The sequence below is a fragment of the Ischnura elegans genome, chromosome 12 (genome assembly GCF_921293095.1).
Source record: "Ischnura elegans chromosome 12, ioIscEleg1.1, whole genome shotgun sequence".
Lineage (NCBI taxonomy): Eukaryota > Metazoa > Arthropoda > Insecta > Odonata > Coenagrionidae > Ischnura > Ischnura elegans.
In genome coordinates this window covers 92,219,346-92,242,006 of record NC_060257.1, presented here as the reverse complement: position 1 = coordinate 92,242,006, position 22,661 = coordinate 92,219,346, and the positions used below count along the sequence as shown (strand labels likewise).

At 37.5% G+C, this 22,661-nt stretch overlaps 1 protein-coding gene and 1 long non-coding RNA gene across 12 annotated transcripts in view; one reads left to right on the top strand and one right to left on the bottom strand.

Moving 5' to 3' along the window:
• Nucleotides 1-16,186, bottom strand: part of LOC124169307 (eukaryotic translation initiation factor 4E-binding protein Mextli) — an 80,961-nt gene extending 64,775 nt beyond the window's left edge. The window contains exons 1-7 of one of the 11 annotated variants that reach the window (XM_046547882.1): nucleotides 16,095-16,186; nucleotides 13,595-13,739; nucleotides 13,383-13,523; nucleotides 12,547-12,710; nucleotides 8,105-8,345; nucleotides 3,804-3,875; nucleotides 800-860 (exon numbers count right to left, since the gene is read on the bottom strand). In XM_046547882.1, the coding sequence (XP_046403838.1) occupies nucleotides 800-860; nucleotides 3,804-3,875; nucleotides 8,105-8,345; nucleotides 12,547-12,710; nucleotides 13,383-13,523; nucleotides 13,595-13,721 (806 nt within the window). In that variant the 5' untranslated portion in view covers nucleotides 13,722-13,739; nucleotides 16,095-16,186. Of the gene's footprint in view, nucleotides 1-799; nucleotides 861-3,803; nucleotides 3,876-8,104; nucleotides 8,346-12,546; nucleotides 12,711-13,198; nucleotides 13,217-13,295; nucleotides 13,351-13,382; nucleotides 13,524-13,594; nucleotides 13,740-13,813; nucleotides 14,016-16,094 lie in introns of those variants that run through there. The other 10 variants (XM_046547881.1, XM_046547879.1, XM_046547887.1 and 7 more) reach the window with 10 other exon arrangements.
• LOC124169308 lies at nucleotides 13,470-16,100 on the top strand. The gene is made up of 2 exons (XR_006867084.1): nucleotides 13,470-13,558; nucleotides 14,698-16,100. It is a non-coding gene; the product is annotated as an uncharacterized LOC124169308 (long non-coding RNA).
• Nucleotides 16,187-22,661: the final 6,475 nt, after the last annotated feature.

The window sequence follows — 22,661 nt, the reverse complement described above, 5'->3', positions numbered from 1 at the left end:
GTAAAAATCCCCATCTCTGAGTTACCTTTTCATTTTTATGACAATTTACTATTTTTCATAGTACAAAACTGACTTGAACATTTATCAGGAACATAGGTGGACCAAAGCGAGACCTCTGCTTTAAAAAAATGCTGTTCCAACGAAATTTGAATGCTAATCCTAAAAGAAACGGAGAGAACCCCGAATTTCCTCCCTTCAGAGGGCAAGACAACAGCTATAGCTATAACACTTTTTGTTCATTTATTTCACAATTTACATCCGGAAACTAAAAACCAGTAATAAGTAAAGGATTTTATGATGGTAAGTCCACAAATTAAAACATCCACGATAATTGCCGTGATTACTGTCTCTTTCAAAAGTGTTAACATTTCATCTTAAGAAGTTTCATTTCAATGAAATGATTCTTTTTGTGACAAAAAATTGTCCATAATCCCTGTTAACAATGTCAATACGCTTCTGGTATCTGCTAGAACAAAATTAACATTGTGTTTCGCCATGACGATAAACTCTTGGCCATTATTTCTACGAATGCAGTGTGTTTACGGCTTCTTCAAGCATTACTCTCGCGACATTCATGAGGTTCACACGTCACGCGGCGCGGCCGTCACGCGGCAGTTATATTCTACACATTAGCTTTTTGACCATGTTTAAACCAAAGGCATTACGCCCTAATAGGCACATATTTCCAATCTCAACTCCTCCACCCAGAATTCCTAGGAATATAAATACCCCGGTACGCAGCGTGTTAAGAATGATAAATCAAATACAGCTTGTACAAAATGATAAGAAATTTACTCACAGAATCTTTTCTTCATTGGGTCCAGTTATTTGAACAAGGCGTTCTTTCGCTCCAGGATGCACTGAAAATAAAGTTAAAAGTGTTTAAGAACAGCTATCATTTAAGTAAGCTAATTAAATAGTTATTTATACCGGAATAATATCAGCCCACATTTTCATGTCTGTTCGTTAACATGTACCATAATATTCATGAAAAGACAAAATAAAACTTTAATAACTGATAAAAAAAGATAAATATGACTGCACTGCTTTCCTGCAATGAAGACCATTGGATTATGAAAATAAATCTGGGAAAGGTCTGGTGGCTTGAACCAAAATTGTAACAAATGATTTTTTCAAACGATGAATTCTGTTATATGTATTTTTAAACTTTTTTCATATTAAATGCTTTTCAAAGGAAAAATTATGATGGATTACTTTGCTTGTTTGAGGGATTTGGGAACAAAAACATTAAAATTAATGAATTCTACCTAATCCTCACTGCTGCCTCAATTGTTTCTCAAGATTTTGAATATTTACTATATTCGGGTTGCCTATGCCCCAGGAAACGCTGGATTTTTGCGAATTATGACATTCATTAATGGATTCAAAAGATTTTAGTTGATTACAGGAATATTATTCCTTTGTTGTTATTATTGTTGATTCGGATTATATCTCTTTCAAATTTCCTGAAGGAACACGCCGCTAAAAAAATGTTTCACTCCACTCGGAATTTTCACCGCTATTATGCATTTCTGTCCGATGTAAAAATTCTTATCCATCAAATGCCATTTCAAGTACACGTATTTACGAGAGAAATGTGCGTGTTACGCCTCAAACACCTGATTTCACTGTCGCAGTGATTGGGTATAGGATGGATCACGAAGGCCAAAAATAGTTTATTATTTGAAGTGTTCCTTTCTTGCAATTAAATTTTTAATATGATTGAGGCAATGAAGCGTTAATTGTCAGCGGCACGCCCACCTGATCCTCGGCTTCATCCCACTTCTTGTTTTCATGGGGGATCTCGCTCTACCCCCACCCCTGCCGTCATGTACTAGCGGACACACCGAGGCGTGCTGTAATATTCACGCATTTCTAGCCCGGATCCTTTTCTTCGTCTTCAATTATTTTCAGTCTATCTTTTAAAGTTCTCACTCGTGTCCTCGGAAGGGCCATGGTCCGAAGATGAATAAGAATAAAACTAATAAAAATGAAACCGGACTCTATTGAACCCACACGGAAAACACTTGCCCGTTTTAAGTCAACCCACCCTGGAAAGTACGGAACCACTGGTACGAGGTGAAGTCCGGCACTAATGCTATCGCGTACGGCGTAAGCAGAGCTTACTCCAGAGGGTGAAGCATGACCATAAGACTGCGCAAATTTTTTATCCTAAAGAGAAGGCAACTTATCCACTCATTTCTAACAATAAGTAGCGTATCTCTAGATGAGCAGATGAATTCAGATTGCTAGTAGGGAGAAACAAAATATCCTGAGAAGACATCGCTTCGCTAGCACCTCAGACAAGTGAGACTTGTAGCATAACTCGTAAATTGTAATCAGACGCCCTGTTTTCGAAAAAAAATCCGCATCAACATCCGTGAAGCTCACTATCAGCTGCGATGATATCCATATTCGCCAGAAATCACCATCTTATTATTCCAACTATTTCCTTGCTTAAAATGGTTAAATAACGTTAGAAATACGTCGCGTTTGGTATCATTCTTTTTTGAATTACGTGCACATCACTAATATCTCAATCTAATAAAAGTATAATACCAATAGCCGAAATTCATTTTTACACACCTTTTGGGCTAATCAGTGACTCATGCAGCAGTTGACCTCCAGAGGTGGGGATCTTTGAAGCGAGTCAGCTAAAAAAAAAAGTCAGCGGTCGAGAAAGGGGGAAGCGTGAAAAAGGTTTCTTTTGTTCTCGAGTAACTTGATATTTTCTTTCCAAGCTAAGGTCTTCGTAATACGATCCCTGCTCGAGCTGGAACCTTTCTTTTTATTTCGGGGAAGAGGAAAGCTTCAGACGGGGGTAGGCGGGTGCTGAATGGAGGGGGATACCGGATCTTGGGAAATGCGATAATGTAACTATCCCACGGCACTCAGCTTCTCCCTATCGTATTTCAATCTCCTGGGGAAGATTCAAACTTTGTGTCTGTCGTTATTAGCCGTAAACAACACGTTGTAAACACTTCGTCTCATTTTCGTCAAACGATAGATGCGGGAAAATTATACGACGGGACCGCGATCTTCAAACGATAAATGCGGGTAAACAATACTTCGGGGAACGATAGATGCGGGAAAAAATTACTTTGTCTTTATGGAACTTAATTTGGGACCAGGAGCAGCAAACGATAAATCGGGGTTCCACTGTGTAATTAAAACCAGAGTTCCAGGTTTGGCATAGAGGACGTTAACTATCTTAATGTGGCCATTAATTAGTTTCCTAGTATAACAATTTAGTTTTAACACTTTTTTCAACAAAATTGGTAACAGAATACGGTAAATTAATGCAATTATTTTAATGATTATGACAAATCTCAAGAGCATGCTATTGTTATCACTTGATGCATTATGCACTTAGGATGTAGGTAAATTACAAAGATTAGGTCGCAGGGTTCTCAGTCAATGAAGTACAATTTCATCAAAGCAAAACACAAAGCAGATGTGGGGCCAAAACTACTCTGTAGATGTATACCCTTTCCTTACATGCAAAGGGAATATTGCAATGGAATCAGTGCTCATTACCAATCCTAATGCTATTTAATCGCCAAACCATTGGAATGATTAAGTTTTGTTATCACTCACCACAAACATCATGCTAAGAATGATTGAAAAGCATAATTGAAGAACAGATGAGATACAACAGGTCTAGTGGAAATAGAGACCCATGCAGACACAAGAAACACATCATGTTAGAGTCTTTCATCAGTTGGGGCCAGACACTTGAGGTTATTGACACAATGCGCAAACACGCAGAGAGAGAGAGTGCTTCCCTCCCTCTGCTCTCATACCTCGCTGGAATGAAATGATGGTCTCACTCAGCTCTTCAATCATGTGAACCCTTCGTCCCTTGATTCCCATCACTGTGTGGCACACAACAGAAAACTTTATTAAACTTACCCGAGGATTGACAACTCATCCATGTATCTAATTATAACCATATACAGTAAAACCTCTCTTAAACGAAACTCAAGGGACCGAAATTTTGCCGTTTCGTTGATCGGGAGTTCGTTCCCCGGAGGTGATGCGCACGTTGCATCATTCTAGGGGCTCGGAAATTGAAGCAAGTCTGCATGCGTTATCTTCATTCTACCTTCGCATACTTCAAAACAGTGCTTATTTTTTCAGCTGCAATGCAAATCGCGGGCAATAGACCACATTTAGGAAGCCTCAGTTCGTATTATTCAATCGTTTCGCGTGCTTTTTCATCGGTTTTCAAAAATGTATGCAACGTAGCGGTGAGTGCGAGGCCATCCCTTTATTCTCAATATTTGAAATAGAGTACATGTATTCGCGAAGTTTACACTGAAAAATTAAGAATTCGATAGATTTGACCATTACTAATATAAAGTTAAAGTAACAGCGCCAATTATAGCTTCATCATGAAATTAAGATCGCTCTACCATAACGGCGCGAGTGCGACTTTCGTCGACCCATTAAAGCTCAGTGGGTGGCAGCATTTCTTTATAGTAGTCGAATCCAGAATACTCCATAGCAATATTTGCGGTCGCGGGCTTCGTAAATAATTCATTGTACTAGCATCATTTCCATCGCATTCCGGATAGACAACTGCCGATAAGAAAACATCTTGAAAGGCCCTATGCAGGAGTTCTCGAAGTAAAATACGTCACGATTTTGAAAAATGAGTTTTCGAGAAATTATATTCTGCAACCCTCAGTTCGCTGGCTTCGCGGATTACGAAATTTGAGTCTATTCTAGTGAACTCATCAAACGACCCTTCAATATTCATGACTTTTGAGAGACCCTGCCAGGATTCACGGCTTTCGTCATCACTCTCCATCGCGTGGTCGCAGTTGACTGCAAACCGGATTGACAACTCCCGATAAGAAAACAGCTTGGAAGGCCTCATGCAGGAGTTCTTGAAGTAAAATAAGTCACGATAATGATGCTGTTGACTGCAAACCCGGTTTTTGCAAAATAACTAAATATGGTGGCAGGTGCGACACGCTTCCAAGCTTTGCAAAGCCCTTGCATTACCTGCAAAATGGTCCTCATCAATTTCGCCGATCCCTTACATCCATTCGACAAACCAAAAACTCCACTAAAATCCGACGGTAATGCCGCAGAAATGACCCCTCGGTCGAGAGGTCGCAACTTAGCTATTGCAGTTGGGGGGAAGAAAATAACACGCACATTTTTTATTGTTAGTCCTATGTTTGGGCCCGTGCAGCGATCGAGGAAGAAATCTACTTTCCCCATGAGTGCATCAACTCCCGCCAACCACCGCTGAATTAATCCCGCTGTCATTCATGGATTTTTGCTGCTACCACAGGGGTGAGGCATCACCATTGGCCCAGTCTAAATATGGCATGTTTAGACTGTGTCGTCTTCTTCATGCAACAATTGACGGGCGTCGCAAACCTTTTTCTCAGGAGAAAATCAACACCGCTTCACATCACGTTAGGACATCGCTACAATCGCCGACAGACAGAGACTGACCTTTAGTATAAAGCACTCAATTCAAGTAACGTCTAGATCAATGGGAAATGTTGGCTTTCGTGTCTTAAGTGCGAATATTTTTTATCCAAGATTGCGGCAAATGCAAAAGTTTCTCCTATTTTTTAGATGATGTTGAAATAAACAATGTGAATGAAACAAGAGTAACTACTGAGTCATATATTAAAGATAGTTAAGAGATGCAAATTTTGGCTTTCATCTTCTAGCGCGCGCACATTGTATCTTCCGTAATTTAGTTAAATTTTAAAGAAGTTATCCAAGATGGCGGCGAGTGAAAAAAAATGCTTCTCGGAATTTACGCTTTGTAATTCTGTAAAGTATCTTAAACAACCGTCAAAAGAATGCGATCGAAGTACATAGCTCTAGATATCATATCTTTGAGCGTGTAAATATTGGGACATAGAGTTATTTACGAAAGTCAGCATTAACATTTTTCGCAATTCGCCGCGAGTTGGGGTCGGCGGAAACACACGACGGAAGGCTATGGTTACGGTTAATAATGACGATTCTGATTGGCTTATTCAGGGGAAGTCTCTGATTTGCCCTCCAACGCTACGAATATTAAATTATTCATATGAAAATAAAAATTTAACCGGAAAAATTGGTTATTAGGAGGTGAATTTCACTCGATCGCGCCGAAATTTCATTTCGTTGATCGGGAGTTTTCGTAAAAGAGGAGTTCGTTCATCGGGGTTTTTCACTAATGTGTTTACATAGGCAATTGGCCGGACCAATAGCATTTGTTCGTTGAACGGAGTTCTTCGTTTAGCGGGAGTTCGTTAAGGTGAGGTTTTACTGTAATATCATTGACATGACAAAAGATCAAAGAATGACACCATGATCAGAGCAACCAATCTTCTAACACTTCTAATAATAGGAAAAAAAGCTCTGCTATAAGGATAAAAAAAACATAATTACACATATCTACAATGTAGCTACAATTTAAGCTCGGTTTAACAAGTGCTGATAATTCACACAAAATTGAAAGTAATATCAGGTACTTGTTATATCAGAAGATGAAACAAGAAGCACTTCCTATTTTCATCTTTACTTACGGCTTTTCTTTCGCATCAGCTCTATTTCACCGAGGAATAAGATTGCATTAGCCTTAATTTGCATAGTTGTGAATAATTTGAAAATGAAATGTCACAAAACAATTTTTGGCACTTCCAAAAGCCACACATCATGTGGCTACAATAAGTAGCAACATGACCATGTATCTGGGATTGTTGAGATGCATCATAACGCTGTGCGATGGCAGAAAGCATATTTCAGACACCACATCAAACAGTCACATCCCACCAAGTTGCACATGAGGCAGTCATAGTTGGATGTGGTTCGGTGGGTGTACACTCCAAAAAGCAACATGCCTATTTAGATGTTTAGGATGATGCCTCATCTTAGACAAAAAAAAACCTTAACTAAATGATGAAATTGAGGTCATTCTCAGATCAATGGTGCACAAATTGAAACAAATGTGCTTTAAAATGAATACATACATCAAACATAATTAAAATAACAAACACTCAAACAGATATTGAAAAAATTCTTTATGCTGAAATGAAAGGGAACAAGATTAGAAGAATCATATACAGGTGGGAGGTGGGGGGGAGAGCTCTTGTATACCGATACAAGGGTCTCCAAATCCCGGGTGAAGCCTTCACACACCCTGTCATAAAAATCCTAAAAGTACAAGGTGGCCCAGGAAAAAGAACTTAATCCCCTTACCTGAATGAGTGAATTTCACATAACTGTGGCTTAGTCTTGAGTGAACTCTACCATCAACCATCGAAATCAACCTCAAGATTGAATCTCTAAGTGAATGAGTGATACACATGTAAGGGGTATCCATTAATTATGTTTAGGGAGAGGGGTCAAGCAGAATCTCACGTGGGGGAGAAAGGGGGACCTGGCAAGTTTCACACAATTTTTTTCTGCAAGAAACAGGGCAAAATTGCGATCTTAGTTATCTTAAATACTAGTCGCAACTAATCTTAAAAAAATAATTAAACATGTTCTTTTTTTTATAAATCCAACTCATTGTAGCATACATTAACACATTTACTCTGAAAATACACATTTGAACAATCTCAGGTGAGATTAGATGGTGGGGGATAGGGTCAAGCCAAATCTCACTAAGGGAGAGGGGAGGTCCAAAAATTGCCAAAATCATCTAATCACGTAATCAATGAATGCCCCCAACGTTCCTAAAACATGTCTGCTTTACAGAGATTTTTTTCTGTAAGGTAAAATATAAGAATCCCACGGCGTTAGTGCTACTGTTCCATAAGTTCAAGCACAGGTAGAACCATAACAGTTGAATCAAACTGACCCATTTCAATACACAATTCATTTATCCTCGAGGCTCTTAGTATCAACAGTTTCTATACATGCACACATTTTATAACAATGCCATTTTTATTCAAGGCCAGACTATCCAGTAAATATTTAAACAATAAAAATAGATGCAAAATTATCTTTTTAGAGTGATTCAAGCAATAACTGAACTGCAAAATAGGTCTTATTCAATAGTCATGTAGAACATAAGTTCAATTTAAAGCATGATAAACCAAAATAATTAAAAGAACGATCAACCTAAGAGAAAATAAATTACCTTTTCCGGAATCTGAATTACGAATCACTACTTCATCCCTGAAGTAATTCTTATTTGGGATTTTGGTTGGGTTGGAATATTTCCCTGACGATTTGACCACCTCTCCTTGGCCCAGCATCGTCTGAGTCGGACTGGCAGCACTGATGGTGCTCACAGACGATGGAGTGGTTGATGCTGGGTTTGGCGTGGTGGGCGTCACACCTCCACTAGTTGTTCCCTGGGCTGCCTCATTCTGCCCTGCCTGCACACAAAAACACAGCACACAACCAAACCATTCAAAATACATCACTAACTGCATGTAAACAAAAGCAAGACACCCTAGTTTAAAAACTCATTCATCCAAATAGGCAACCAATTTTAGTGCAGCAAAAGGCATAAGTGTGACTATTTATTTATATATTAATTGACCATATGGTTCAATAAATTCTCAGCTTACTGGGTATGGTTTTGGGTAATTGGTCCCAATGTAACTAAAGTTTATTTCTTCTTAATGCTCCATCCTATCTGTATTTACTATGAACTTTCCAAATTATTACGTGATAAAGTAATTCTGCTTTTTTGCCATAATCCAAGAATGGTGGATTATTCGTTCCAGCAATAAAATCTTCACATAACTTTGCCGCTGCAGCTCTCAAGGATACTTCGGGATGCTTCTGTTGGCAGTGCAGTGCATGCATCTCACTCGACAATCATCGCCGTCTTCTGTCTATTTGAAAAATTCCTACACTTCCAGAAAACCAGAGTATCTGAGTGCCTCGTGGAAGTTCTAATGACTGCAGTTTGGCATTCCCTGTTTTCTCAGTCTTAGACCTCGGCAACGTTCATCTGACTACACTCTTGGATATTGATCTTTGCACGGTTTTTTGAATACCCTCCCATAATCACCCCAGCACCGTTTTTTGTAGGATCACTCTCTCAGCTTAGTAACCTGCACCTCTTGGTCCATGATTTGATCCGGCCAGAGTTGTCCATTTGCAAGTGGAACTTGCTAACAAATATACGAGAAATACAGGGTGTGGCGATATAACTTCCTTTTCTAAAATGGGCGCCATTCAGTTGATTGATGTCGTAGCGGAGCACCAGAGGCCTCGTTTGAGAAGTGTGACTATAAAGTGTTGCTTCTGCAAAATTCAATCACCGTCATGCATCATTCAGTTGGCTCACACTTCAAGAGCATTGAAGGCCATTTTGTATTAAATTTTTCGAATTTTGACCCTCCCCCCCTAAATTGCATTTGAACAAGGGTCAGGGGTTCACCTTGAGGTCTCAAAATTTTCAGGCCTTATTTTTTATCAGTCCCACAACTTTTTTTCAAGCGGCCAGATTTGAAAAAAATTGATTTTTCCGATCCGCCCTTCCCTTCAAGCTTTGAATACCAACATTCAGGATGAATTAGCCAGCATACCCCCTGTTATGCTGGTAACGGCCATGACGAATGCCAGAAAATGGTTTACTCATTGTCTTGAGAATGGGGGATATCACCTACCTGGTTTGGTCTTCAGAATTGTGTGAAACATAGCTTTAGACATGTGCCTTCATTATAAAAAACAAAGAGTTTCTGATTGATACAATGGGATTTAATAAATTTTGAAAATAGGAAATTACTAGAGATGGGTCGGATAGCAGATTTATCTAACTCGAATACTAAACGATGAATGCAGGAATGTTTGACTCGGTTGCCTATGCAGCAGGAAACACAAGCTTTTGGGGAGTAATTTTGATTTCCTTTAAAGGATTCGAACAGGAATTTAGCTGATTAATGGAATATTTTAATTTTATGGAAACAATTGGGCATATAGTTGATGCAATCTCTTTCAAATATTCTAAGGGGATACACCACCTCGTGAAAAATGATTGCATGCCATCTCAGCATTTACACTGCTACGATGGATTTCTGTCTGATGTATACATTCTTATCTACCAAACGCCATTTCAGCAGCACGCCCATCTGATACTCGGCTTCATCCAACTTCTTATTTTCAACAGGTAGCTCGCTTTACCCCCACTCCTGCTGTCAAGTGCTAGAGGACAATCTGAGGCGTTTTGCAAAATACACACGCATTTCCACCGGATTTTCTTCCATTATTTTCAGTCCATCTTAGGAAGTTCTCACGAGATAAGAAGATGAATTCGAATTGCTAGCAGGGAGAAACCAAATATTCTGAGAAAATATCCCTTCGTCTGTGAATGAAACAATAGAGATTTAACTTGTAAATTCTTGTAACTCATAAATTGTAACTTGATATATGTTTTCGGAAAAAAATACCGCATCAACTTCCGAGAAGCTCTGCTGCTCATATCGAGTCTTGCCAGAAAGCTAATTCTCCGTCGCATTTTGACATTTATTTCCTTGCGTAAAATGCTTAAATAAAGTCAGAAATGCGTCGCATTTGGTCTTATTCTTTTTTAAATTACACGCACATTACTAATATTTCAATCCAATAAAGGTGTAATATCAATTGCCGAAAGTCATTGTTTGACACCTTTTGGGCTAATAGGTGATTCATGCAGCAGTTGACCTACAGAAACTGGGAACTTTGAAGCAGGTAGCCAGAAAAAGGTCAGTGGGTGAGAAAATGGGGGAGGGCTTGAAACACGTTTTTATTGTTCTCATGTAACTTGATATTTTTTTCGAAGCTAAGGTCTTCATAATACGAACCCTGCACGAGCTGGGACCTTTTGTTAGATTTCGGAGAAGAGGAGAGCGTCAGAGTGGGTGAGGCGAGTGCTGAATGGAGGGGGATAGCAGATCGTGGGAAATGCCCTAAGGTTGCTATCCCACGGCACTGAGGTTCTCCTGGTGGGTAAAACCAGGGCTTTTCGGATTTTTTCAACAAATCATTTTCGGTTCCCCACGTCAAACTCTTTTCACCGCTCTAATCCGCGAATTTGATGTAGTTTGTCAACTTGCCTAAAACGGCGCTACATGCACAAAACGACTTAGAGTTTTTTATATCGAATACTCGTATTCGTATATCGTATTCGAGTATTCGTGGATACTATTTGCACATCTCTAGAAATTACGCTGCCGCACTCTGTATTTGTGAATTTTTCAAACAGGTCAAAATAATTAATGCTACATAAGTGGACAATCATTTCTGTCAACCTTTTTTCCTGGATTGTTTTGATGTGCAATTATTAGTGGTACCGTTTATTTCCATTTGCCACCCTTTTACCTCAATAAGATTTGCTATTTCTGCGAGAAAATTGTTTTCATTTAATTTTAGCTATCTGCTTTCGGAATACCAAAATAATTTACTCTGGTTTTCTTATGTCTTTACATGATTTTTTTAAAGTAATGTAGTTTTGATTCCATTTCATCAATTTTCTATCGTTCATGAAATCATCACTACAGTAAATTTTTCACTGGTGTAGTAAATTATTTGCTCTGTGTTCATAAGCTTCCTTTTTCAAATGCAGTCAAAATTGACCATTGTCATTCGTCTAAACTGGGATTTCTAAAACCAAATAATTTATCATATTATGAATACACTAATGGTGGGTAACGAATCGCAATCAATTCCTTTCAATTTCTTTGATGAAGGAAACTACCCTATTGTTTGTGATGGTTGGTAAATATATCCGTGGGTTATAATAAATTGCCCTAAATGAAAAAAATGAAGTGTATCCATTAATTAGCATGAGAAAAAAACGTTTCATTCCAGTATTAAAAGTGATTTCAACGCTGCTACTAACTTTTTCCCTCAGAAGAAAAACGTTTTAAAAACTGTACAAAACGCATTGAAACTAGCAGGAAATGGAAAGATACATTTTGAAAACCGTACCTACACCCAAACTAAATCTTTCAAAAAGCTGTCTTTTACCAAATGTGGCGGACTAGAACACCATTTAAAAACGTGAATATCCTGATGTAAAATGGAATAAACAAGCAATTAAAACAGTTTGTGCTGTATGAGTGCTTATTTCCAAGCCCATTTGCCCGCTTCTAAGTTGCACAATGCAAAAATTGGGTCAAACCTTTGGAACAACAATCCATCCAACAGTGCTTGTATTTCGATTTTCACATTTGTGACCTTAGGATAGCATACAGCAATAGAGATAGTCAAGATTCATTTAGGAGCAGAAGAGGCTCCACTTCACTTTTGGAGGTACTTTTTTCACCCACAGTACACGAGCCAATGAATTTTGGATTACAATGCAAGCTGATGCACATTGACAATAGCATGAGGACATTGACTAATAATTTCAACTTAAGATGCTTGTACCAAATCATAAGAGCAATGAGTGAAAGTATAATATTATGAAGGAACACTTAAATAGAGCTAAGCATTCACCAAGTTCAAGGAGAATATGTCAAAAAGATAGGACGTGGTACAATGAGTGTAACACCACATTTGTTGAAACATAACTTTTACTCTTAGAAGAAACAAGTAACAATAGATCTCTAATCATATACAGAATTCTTACGTATCAAAACTCACCTCTAGCTGATAGAGTTTCTGTTTGTAATAAGTGTCCGTGTCCTTGCTTTGCCATTGCATTGCTCTCAATTCAATTATCTCTAAAAGATGAAGTCTTGACAAAATATCCAATTGTTCTTCCCGACAGCCGTTGCGAAATGTCACAAAAGCACGGTCCAGCTGATCTAAATAATAAAAAATAGCAACAGACTTGCTGAGTAGTCCATGGAGAGATAGAGTGAGAAGCTTTAAGCATGAAAGCTACGGACTGAAATCATTAGTAACAGTGTTGAATGCAATGAATATGAATGTTTATTCTCGACTTGGTAATAGGATATTGATTCCGATTAAAATAGCTAGGAGTAAAAAATATTGTGCAATTTTCATGCTAAATAACACACACTAACAAATTACTCTCCTATAAGGGGCTCTTTAACTATCACACCCTAGCAAATGAAGAGTAAGGTACAAGGCAAATCTACGTAACTAAGTACCCACTACCACATTGGGCGAAAAAAATGGCATTGAAACGGGTTTCTAACAAGGTAGTGGCAAATTTACTAGACTAATTTATGAAGTAGATCAATACATTGAAAGTGGTACATGAAATATTCGAAAGTGATTTAAATGGCAAAAAAAAATATTTCAACAAATGGAATCCAGTTGTAGTTACCACCATAACCTCAGTGAATAAATGAAACTTTTCTCAACATATGCATAGGTTTCCATAGTACAGAAACTTCATAAAAATTTTAACTCAAAAATCATACCTTAGTGTGCCCCAGTGTGCCTGACAATGTAACATACAAAATCGCACAAAACAAATAGCACCATGGAGATGGTAAAATAATCTTTACCTTTATAAATGGTTTCTAACTGCTGACCATAAGCCTTGAGGTTATTACACATGTTAATAACATTTCCTTGCATTGCTACATCCAAGTTACCGTTGGATATGCTCGCCGCCACACAATCAATGAGATGCATGATTTCCTCCACTGAAAATAAAATTACGGCATGACAAATACATAAGGTGAGATTAAATATGATTTAAACCATGACCTCTTACCTGAGTTAAGTCTGACAGAAGACCCGTCAAATGTAGAATGTCGGTTGATATTACTGAGTTTCAAGGGCCTTGGTTTTTCCAAGTTCCTGGTCGTCTTGGTTAATCTTGCCAAGCTTTTAATCGACATGTCGTTCGTGGACTTAATCTAAGAGACAAGGAGGACCAATGTTACATGCATTACTTGGTCACTTACACACGTGCAAAAAAGTACAATCTTACATGATGACAAACGTTAACAGCAAATGACATTTCTCACAAACACAGCACACTATTCAAAATGAACAAACTTCATACCATCTAGTTCAATAAAAATATATACAGCTAACTACTTATTACACTTATGCCACAGGGACAACTACGAGCTACATTAACGATACGTAGATGGCATGAAACACAGCGAGCGCCATTTGGCGCGACGTTCAATTGAGCAGATTCTTCGACCTTGTTGTGCGATCAGGTATAAAACTTCGTCTGCTGACGAAGCATTTCTTGCTCTCGATAATTGCTCCTAATACAATTTAAACGAAATTAAATGTTAGAATTAAAACCGATAATAATGAAGAAAATTATACGAATATGCGTATATACTCAGTTGCAAGTTGTAGATAGAAGAAAAGTTCGGTGGAGGGGGATAGATTATATGAACCCATTTGATCTTCAAATGCTCGCTACGGCCCCATGCGACAATAATTTTAGTCATTTGAAGTATTATTTGATGCTTTCCCGGGTATCTACTCTATATTGACTGCTACTGCTATAATTGCTCTGAGGATGAGCCCGGATTGGGAGCATGAAATGTTGGCGAATATGGATAATTTAACACAGTGGGAATCCCAAAAAGTTTACCCCATTTTAGCCAGTTATTTGATTTGATTGGCTGTTTACAAGCAACACTCGATAATCAAACACTTGCTAATGCTGTTTGAAACAACGAAACACGTAGTGTCATAATATCATGCCTTGCGTAATGTTAGTGGAAATATTGCAGTTTAATTTTAATAATAATTTTATGCAATTTGCTAACTATGCTGTTAAATGAAACATCATTGAAATCAAGTTAACTAACTGAACAGCGTTGATATCCTGACAGAAAAATTTGTCAGTTTCAGAACAGGAGGGCGCCAAAGATTTCCAGGCTGGAGGGTGCACCAGGATCGTCCTGGTGGCCCAGCACACGGGCCTGCTGATGACAGTGGTGGATCCAGAATTGGGACGGGGGGGTAATCTCCCAGCAGTTGTAGGGGTCCAAACAAAATCACCATTCTTTGTACTGTAAATCGGACACCTAAGGGGGATGGGGCTTTAGCGCCCCCTAGACCCTCTATGGATTGTAAAAAAAGCATGTAAAATGGTCCATAATTTTAGAGCTAATTTGTATTTCAATTAGTTAAAGTAGTGATTATATTGGATAATTTAACTAAATATTTTTGTACGAAGTGGCAACCTCTAAATATTGCGATTTTATCTAGCGTGTGATTTGACCCTAATGGGGGCTATAGCCCCTCAGCCTCCCCTCCATACATCCCCCACTGATTGATGACGTGCTACTTATCCAAAAATAAGAACAATTTTTCCCCAAAAATTAGTCAAATAAATTGTCTGGTGTTACATAATTACACAAACACAAATTTTTTATTCCAGAGATCTGACAGGAACAGAATATGTTATACACATTTCTAATTTTTTTTTTACTGTCATTCATATTTGACCCAATATAAACAAAACCAAAAGTTCTCTAGCATCTATCATCATCACTGAAATTGGAATCAAAAGTCACTATCATCAGAAGAGCCAAACAATTCTGGTGATACATTCACATACACATCTAGGTATGATGCCACACACACAAAATACTCCTTGTCCTTCTCAATGTCAACTTTATGGTCTCCGTTGCAAATGAAATTGTAACCAAGAAATGTTAAAATGAAAGTATCGAAACTATTGGCACTAAGGCCATTCTCCAGCCCCCTTCAGCCATGTCAATGGGAGCCCCTGTGTAGAGTGGACACTAACTTTTGTTTGAAGATTTTGGTTAGGTACTATATTAAGCATGGAAATATGAAGATTCTCCTTTTGCTCATAAAAACTCGATCATGTCTCATTCTGATTGTGTTTCTTACACGTACAGAAAATTACATTATCTTATGTATGGGTCACAAAAGCATAGCCAAAAGAAATATCATCAGGATTGCTATCAATGTTAATCTGACAGAAAAGCATAAAGATGTGACGAGTAAAATATAAAAAAAATTTCACAGCTAATTTTTTAAAACTAAGAAGATGAATCTCACTTGCTCACTTCCTTGACTGTATAAATTGTTACAATGAAGGCCAACATGTTAAAATTTTGTTTTTGAACAAATTGACATAATGGGTAAAAATGTCAAAGAAAATGAGAAATCAGTTTTATGATCAAGCACACTGTATATGTATATGATTATCATTGAAATCAGAGACAGGAGTATGCAACAGCAATATGTATAAGAATAAAAACTCTCACCTCAGTGGATTTAATAAAAAAAGCAGTTTTCTTGACTAGGGATTTCTAGTTTCAGCTTTGAAATTCTTCTCTGAACACAAATATGCAGTTCCCTCATGACAGCTCCATGCTTATGTTTTTAAAAAATTGATATTTTTTGCTATTGTTTTGTTTACCATTAAGTGTTGCTTTGGCATTAGTATTTATTGTTGTTTTGAAAATGAGCTTAGTTTTTTTTTATTATAATCAACCTTTTTTCATGTTGCTATTCAGAGTAATCTTTGGATTTAATACATGGATACATGCTTCTCTTCTTTAGCAGAAATTTTCCTTTGATTCATATAACTTGACCAGTTTATTGTCCCCAATTATACAGAAGTATGCTAGCAACCATGTTATGGGAAGCATCATGAAAAAGCTGCTGGAGTACTACCGAGTTATTGATTCACTTATGGTTGTTTGTGATGTTAGTCCGTCACTTGTCACATAAGAAATCAAGTACATTTTGAACATCTTACAAATGGAGGATGGAATCTTTTATGGAGGCCTGGTGATCAGCCCAGGAATACGCAGAGCAAAAATGTACCACACAAAAATAAAGATTTCATTTTGAAGGTCAAAACCAGTCAGAAACCTGATTATATTTTAACCAGCAATCCTCTGCTGGGGGTTAAAATGCATTTCCAAATGACTAATTTCACATTGGGAGAGCTGTTGGATCTTCAAAGGAATCATTCTATGAGTCATTCACTGCTCGAAGAAACAACAATGACACGAAAAAAATGAAAATAAACCATAATCATAATAATAATAAACCATGATGGAAATGAACCATTCCTGTGGAAGTGGTCCCTTTCTGCAAGCCACTGCTGAAATCCATAAGGTGGTCAATTATTGGACTTCCAAACAGTGCAAATACTTGGCTATATCTGTGAAGACATCTAAATTTGAGCCTAAAACTGGTTATGTAGAGAGACCCCCCAGATGGAATTACTGCATCTAAATGCATTCCCAGTAAGTAGACAACAGGTTTAGTAATGGAAACTAAAAGAAACACTTCACAAATCAAGTTGGCACATTTCAGGAACAATATAGAAAACTTCACAAGAGTAGTCTGAAGTAGAGATGCAGCTTAGATAGCAAGGCTAATCAAATCCCATCAAATACATCTACATATATAAAAATTCAATGAAATCAGTTGATCCCAGTCATCACAAATGCCTCACAATTGACACTTATGGGTTGCAACTGTAGCTGATTTTCTGACAATGCACCAATAAATAGAGATAGCCCTACCACAGGGTATCCTGATGTTAACAAGTAGGTACATTATGAACATAAAATCTTTCATTTTAAATACTCAAGTAAAATGAAGCTTCTCTTGAACATAGCCATAACTTAGCAAATCACTCAAAACCAATCCCATAATATGTACATACCTATACATTTGTAAGAGTACATATATTTCCATTCTTCTGTTTTGGAAGATCATGATGGCAAAGTCGACACAAAAAATGTAAGGCACACACAATGAGCTTTTCGTGAAGATTCATTTCTTTGTTTTGTAAGAAATAGAAGGTATACTTCCTCATTAAGTCTTTATTTGAACTAAATGGCTAACAATTTTTTTCCAACATCAAGGTCTAATTTTACAACAAACTTTAATATCAATAAATGCATTACACATTTCCACAACCTTGGCTATCACTGTAATTAATAAATATCAGCTTCAAGGTGGAATAAATAATGCTCATTGCATTCAAAGTATGCAATGTGGTTCTTTAAAAAAAGTGGCAAAACATCACAAATGCAGATGATACACAAATTTTTGCAGAAAAACTGTAATCACAGCACTGAAAACATACATTTATACATGATAAAACCATGTACATTATCAAAACAAAATGATTAACAGAGGTCACCAACACAAAATATTGTGCTTAATAATGACAGCAAGGATTGTTTAAGTTTTCATTTCCTAATTCCAACTACATCATTTGGTAGTATGGATCATTAATTGCATTAACATTAAGCACCAATAATTGCTGCACTATGGTCTCAGTTTCAAACATAAATTTTAGGCAGTACATACCTCACTTAAAAGTCACAGAGAATTCTCTGCAGTAATACCTCTACATTACATCATATGTTTTACACTAAAATCACATAAAAGGCTATGCATTCATTTTTATATCAAAAATGTTAGAGTGAATGCAAACTTGGAATGATTTCACAAATAGTAACAATTGGTTAGACTTTGTGTAACCTCCAAGTAGAAATTCAAAAGGAGAGTGAGGGATAATCACTCAGTGTCCATGTTTTACCGATAAATGGAGATGGGCTCGATATGGCAGACTTATCTTAAATGCATAGTAATTTTATGCCTGAAGGCCAATAAGAGGAAAAATCAAGGGAATTTTAAAATAAGTTTGAGGTTTTTGTTTCTCATATACTATTTCCATGACCTGTAACATATTCAATGAATTATTAGATTGGTTTAGAAATATACGATCTAAAGTAAAAGTGCTTTTGTCTGAGACAAGTTAGGAAATAAATTATTGCTTGAAATATGAAAAAATCAAAAATTAAAACATCATTAATCCGTAAAACAAATATGATTCAAATGATGAACTACCTGTAAGCAACACATGAAGTATATGTACTTCCAAAGTGGCGCATACTATAATTCATGAGTAGAAGTAGAAACAAGGAATCACATGTGGTGTGCTAAAAGTACAGAGTAAGAAGGATAAAGCAGAATAAAATCCAACCAAAGTAAACATTTGTCTCCAGCTAAATAACTAACATCATAAGTTAGTTGAATTTGTTTTCAAATTAAACAACTTCTAATGTGTATATTTTATACTTTCCTGGCAGACCATGTAAACTTTCTGTAGAGTTCTCTTAAGTGTAACCATGTAAAGTTCTCTTAAGCTTCACAACATGTCAATGAGTTTATAAATGCCGACATTTTTGTGACTAACTTTGCCACTGTCGTTTTCAGGGCAGAAGAAGATGAAGTGAGGGCAAAATTGTGGCAATGCAAACTTTAATGTTGGCATTTCTTAACCCATAGATTTCATGAGAAGTCTGAGAATTTCAACAATTTCAAAAGCATTAAAAAAATTATTATGGGATGAATGATGGCTGTAAAAGGTCATATCGTGATTGAGATAAGCCACTAAATAGTACAAAAACTACAAAAACCTTTGCTGTGATCTCCTTAGGCTAAATAGCCTCATTCATTGTGGAATGTACATACATAATATGCAACTTTTTGCATACCATCCTAATGAATATCAGTCAATATACAGCAACATGGAAGATATTAGAAGGTTGGCTTAGTAGTAATTATGGATAGAGCCAACATTTGGTCATAAAATGGCTGTTAACAGAAATGAATATTAAGTAAGATATTACAGAGGTTTTTGTGATTAGGCCCAAATACCAAATAGCACCATTAGAAAATTTGAAAAATTAATATTTTTTCCAAAAATTCAAGACTGTGAAGAATTGTAAGCTTGTACTAAGAGAAATCTCAGTGGTGGCAGGACTCATTGGCAGCAAGAGAAAATCCTCCCCTGGCAAACCAAAGGCTATGGGTTCGAATCCTATCTGGCTGAAACCAACCAATCCAGGGAACGAGTATTAAAAAAAAAACGTATTGTCCAAATATATAACAATGATCGTAACTGGGGGGCACCGGTGACTATGAGACACCTTACTATGTATTACTATTAAACTCAAAACTATGGCAATGACAACAATTCAAACACAATCTCAAAATATTCATCACTCAATACTAGTTTTCTTTCCAAATACAAGTACATACAAATAGCTCATTGGCTCAAAAATTTAGCAACTTAATCATGATTTGAAGTTCATTAATGACAATGTAATCAAATAGGCAGCATTTTATACTGAGCACAAATAAATTATGCCATTGCAACAATTCCTATGCTTCACCTAATAGGTAGTATGGTTCACAAGAGTCCAAAAAGAGTTATACAGTCCATTAGCGCATTTCCCTTAATCTCCAATACATCAAAAGGGAAATGCAAATAAATTTAATACAAGAATATTCCTTATAAATGACCAATTGCTCAAAAACTGTAGCATAGTATAAAGATAATGTGGCAGAAATAATTTATATCAAATAAATGCCAAAAAAATTATTAATGTCAACGTTTCAAAAATGGCATCCTTGATTTCTCAAGAGGAAAATTGGGGCACCTACATAATTCTGAGCACCTTCTATGCACGTCTAGATCACAAAGTTTTGGTCACCCGTCAAAAAGTTGGAAACAGCTGGCCTAGCTTGACCCTCTCGCACTGAACGTAGGTGGGAGCATTTTCATATGCAGAAGACCAAACGTTGGGTACTGTGGGCACGCATTTTTCAATGCAAATGACTGGAGGTTGGCTATGGCTGTTGCAGGGGAAGGGAAGTGACCGCTGAGGTAGCAATTATTGGATGCATTCAGGCCCAGCCTGAGACCCACCTTAACGAGACCCCAGTGCCACTCCTCGGCAATTAAGCCCAACCCTCCCACTCATTTATGATCCTCCTCACAGCATGAATCTGCACTGAACTACTGGTTTAATCAGCAATGATTATTGCAAAGAAAAAATTATTTAAATCATCAACAAAAATATTATTGTACTTAAGGTACCTAACACGGGAGAAATTTACGACAAGGATAAAAATAAATGAAGAGTTACCTGAGTTAAATATGATTTGATGCTTCCCCAATGAATAATATGGGCAAATTCGGGATTCCCACTGAGTTAAATTATCCATATTAGCCAACGTTACAGGCTCCGACTCGGGGCTCATCCTCAGGGCTGCTGAATGACGTTTCATTTGTTTATGGTTGCTAACAATGCTGTTGTTGTAAAAATGAGACTTAGCAACGGTGAACAAATAAAACGACATACAGCAACCCTGAGGATGAGCCTCGAGTCGGAGCTCAAAACGTTGGTTAATATGGACAATTTAACCTGGTGGGACTCCAGAGAAGAGTTTACCCAAGCTACCTAAGATGTATCCATAGTTTGCTTGCTTGCAGGGAATTATGGAACGATGGAGACAGGCCATAAGCCATGTGAACAATGAATATAAACTAGGAGGGGATAATTGACATCACAATAGAGAAAGAACAGGCCGCCATAATTTTGAGAGGGAGCGTGGAGGACAAATGGGTGGAGAGCCCTGGGCTACCAACCAAAGGGTCAAATCCTGGGTGAAGCCTTCTAAAACCTCCAAACAAAAATCCATGAAGTGCCAGGTGGCCCAGCGAGAGGAACTAGACCCCCTCACCAACTGACAGTATAATTCAAATGACTGTGGCTTAGAACTGAGTGAACTCTACCCTTGCCTACCCTAACTACACTCAGGGTTGAATCACTGAGCAAGTGAAAATTTTTAGAAAGGAAAATCCAAAGAAAAGTTGGTAATATTAAATAAATAATTGAAAAATTAAAATATTAGGAGGGGCCCTGAGTCTGTAAGTATGGAATGCTATAAGCCATTCACTCCTAAGGGACTACCTGCACTCAGTTGTAATACAATAGTTTCACTTTCACATCAAAGAGTAAATTGAATCGAGTGTTTTGACCCTTAATTTCTAAGGACCATGGTTAAACTATTTCAAGGAACTTCCTACATATTTATCATAGTCAAAAAGATATATGTATGTATGTCACATGTTTAAGGAAGGGATGGGTCTGTATGGCTCTTCAGTTCTTGATCTTAAGACCAGAAACAGAACCAAAGCCAAAAATTTGCATAAACCAAATTTGAAAATTTTGCTCTGCAAAATATTCATGTGCGCTTCCCTAGTACAAGTCAGGGGGATGGTACATACATATTTAGGCAATAGGGAGGGACTGGGCACAAAGATGTCTGCCAAGGTAAAAATAATAGCAGAAACACAACCCTAAGGTGGATGGGCACACATCTTCTTCCTTTGGCCCAACTCCCTCCCTTGCCCAAACATACTGCAGCACTGTGCACCATGGGCTATAGAGCGCAGTATTGAAATGCACAATGAGCGAGATATGCTTAAGATTCAATCACTTGAGAAATATCTTGAAACATTATTTTAGGCAGTTTTCATAATATCATAATGAAAGGTGGAAGGGTAGAGGGGCAAGGGACGGCCCCGAATGAGTTACATAGGACAAAGGGTTATAAAGGATGTTAAAGAGACAGAATGCATCGCTATGAAAAGGTAAGCGGATAGAAGAGAGAGGAATGGAGAGCTGCGTCAAACCAATCTTAGGATTGTGCATAAAATCCACAGAGAAAAAATCATCCGCCTTGACCGGGATTCAAACCTGGGTTTCCGGTCAAGTGCTTTAGCTAGCTAAGCTACCAAAGTGTCTTTCTCCTCTGTGGAAATTTGTGGACTATACCTGATATGGTGGTATGGACTGCTGAGCATATGATGCCACGAGCAGTCCAAATCATGCGCATTGCGCCAGAGCCGTAGCTTAACTGGCTGAAGTAATCCGCCAGAAATTGAGGGATCCGGGTTCAAATCCCGGTCAAGGCGAATGATTTTTTCTCTGTGGATTTTTTGCTCA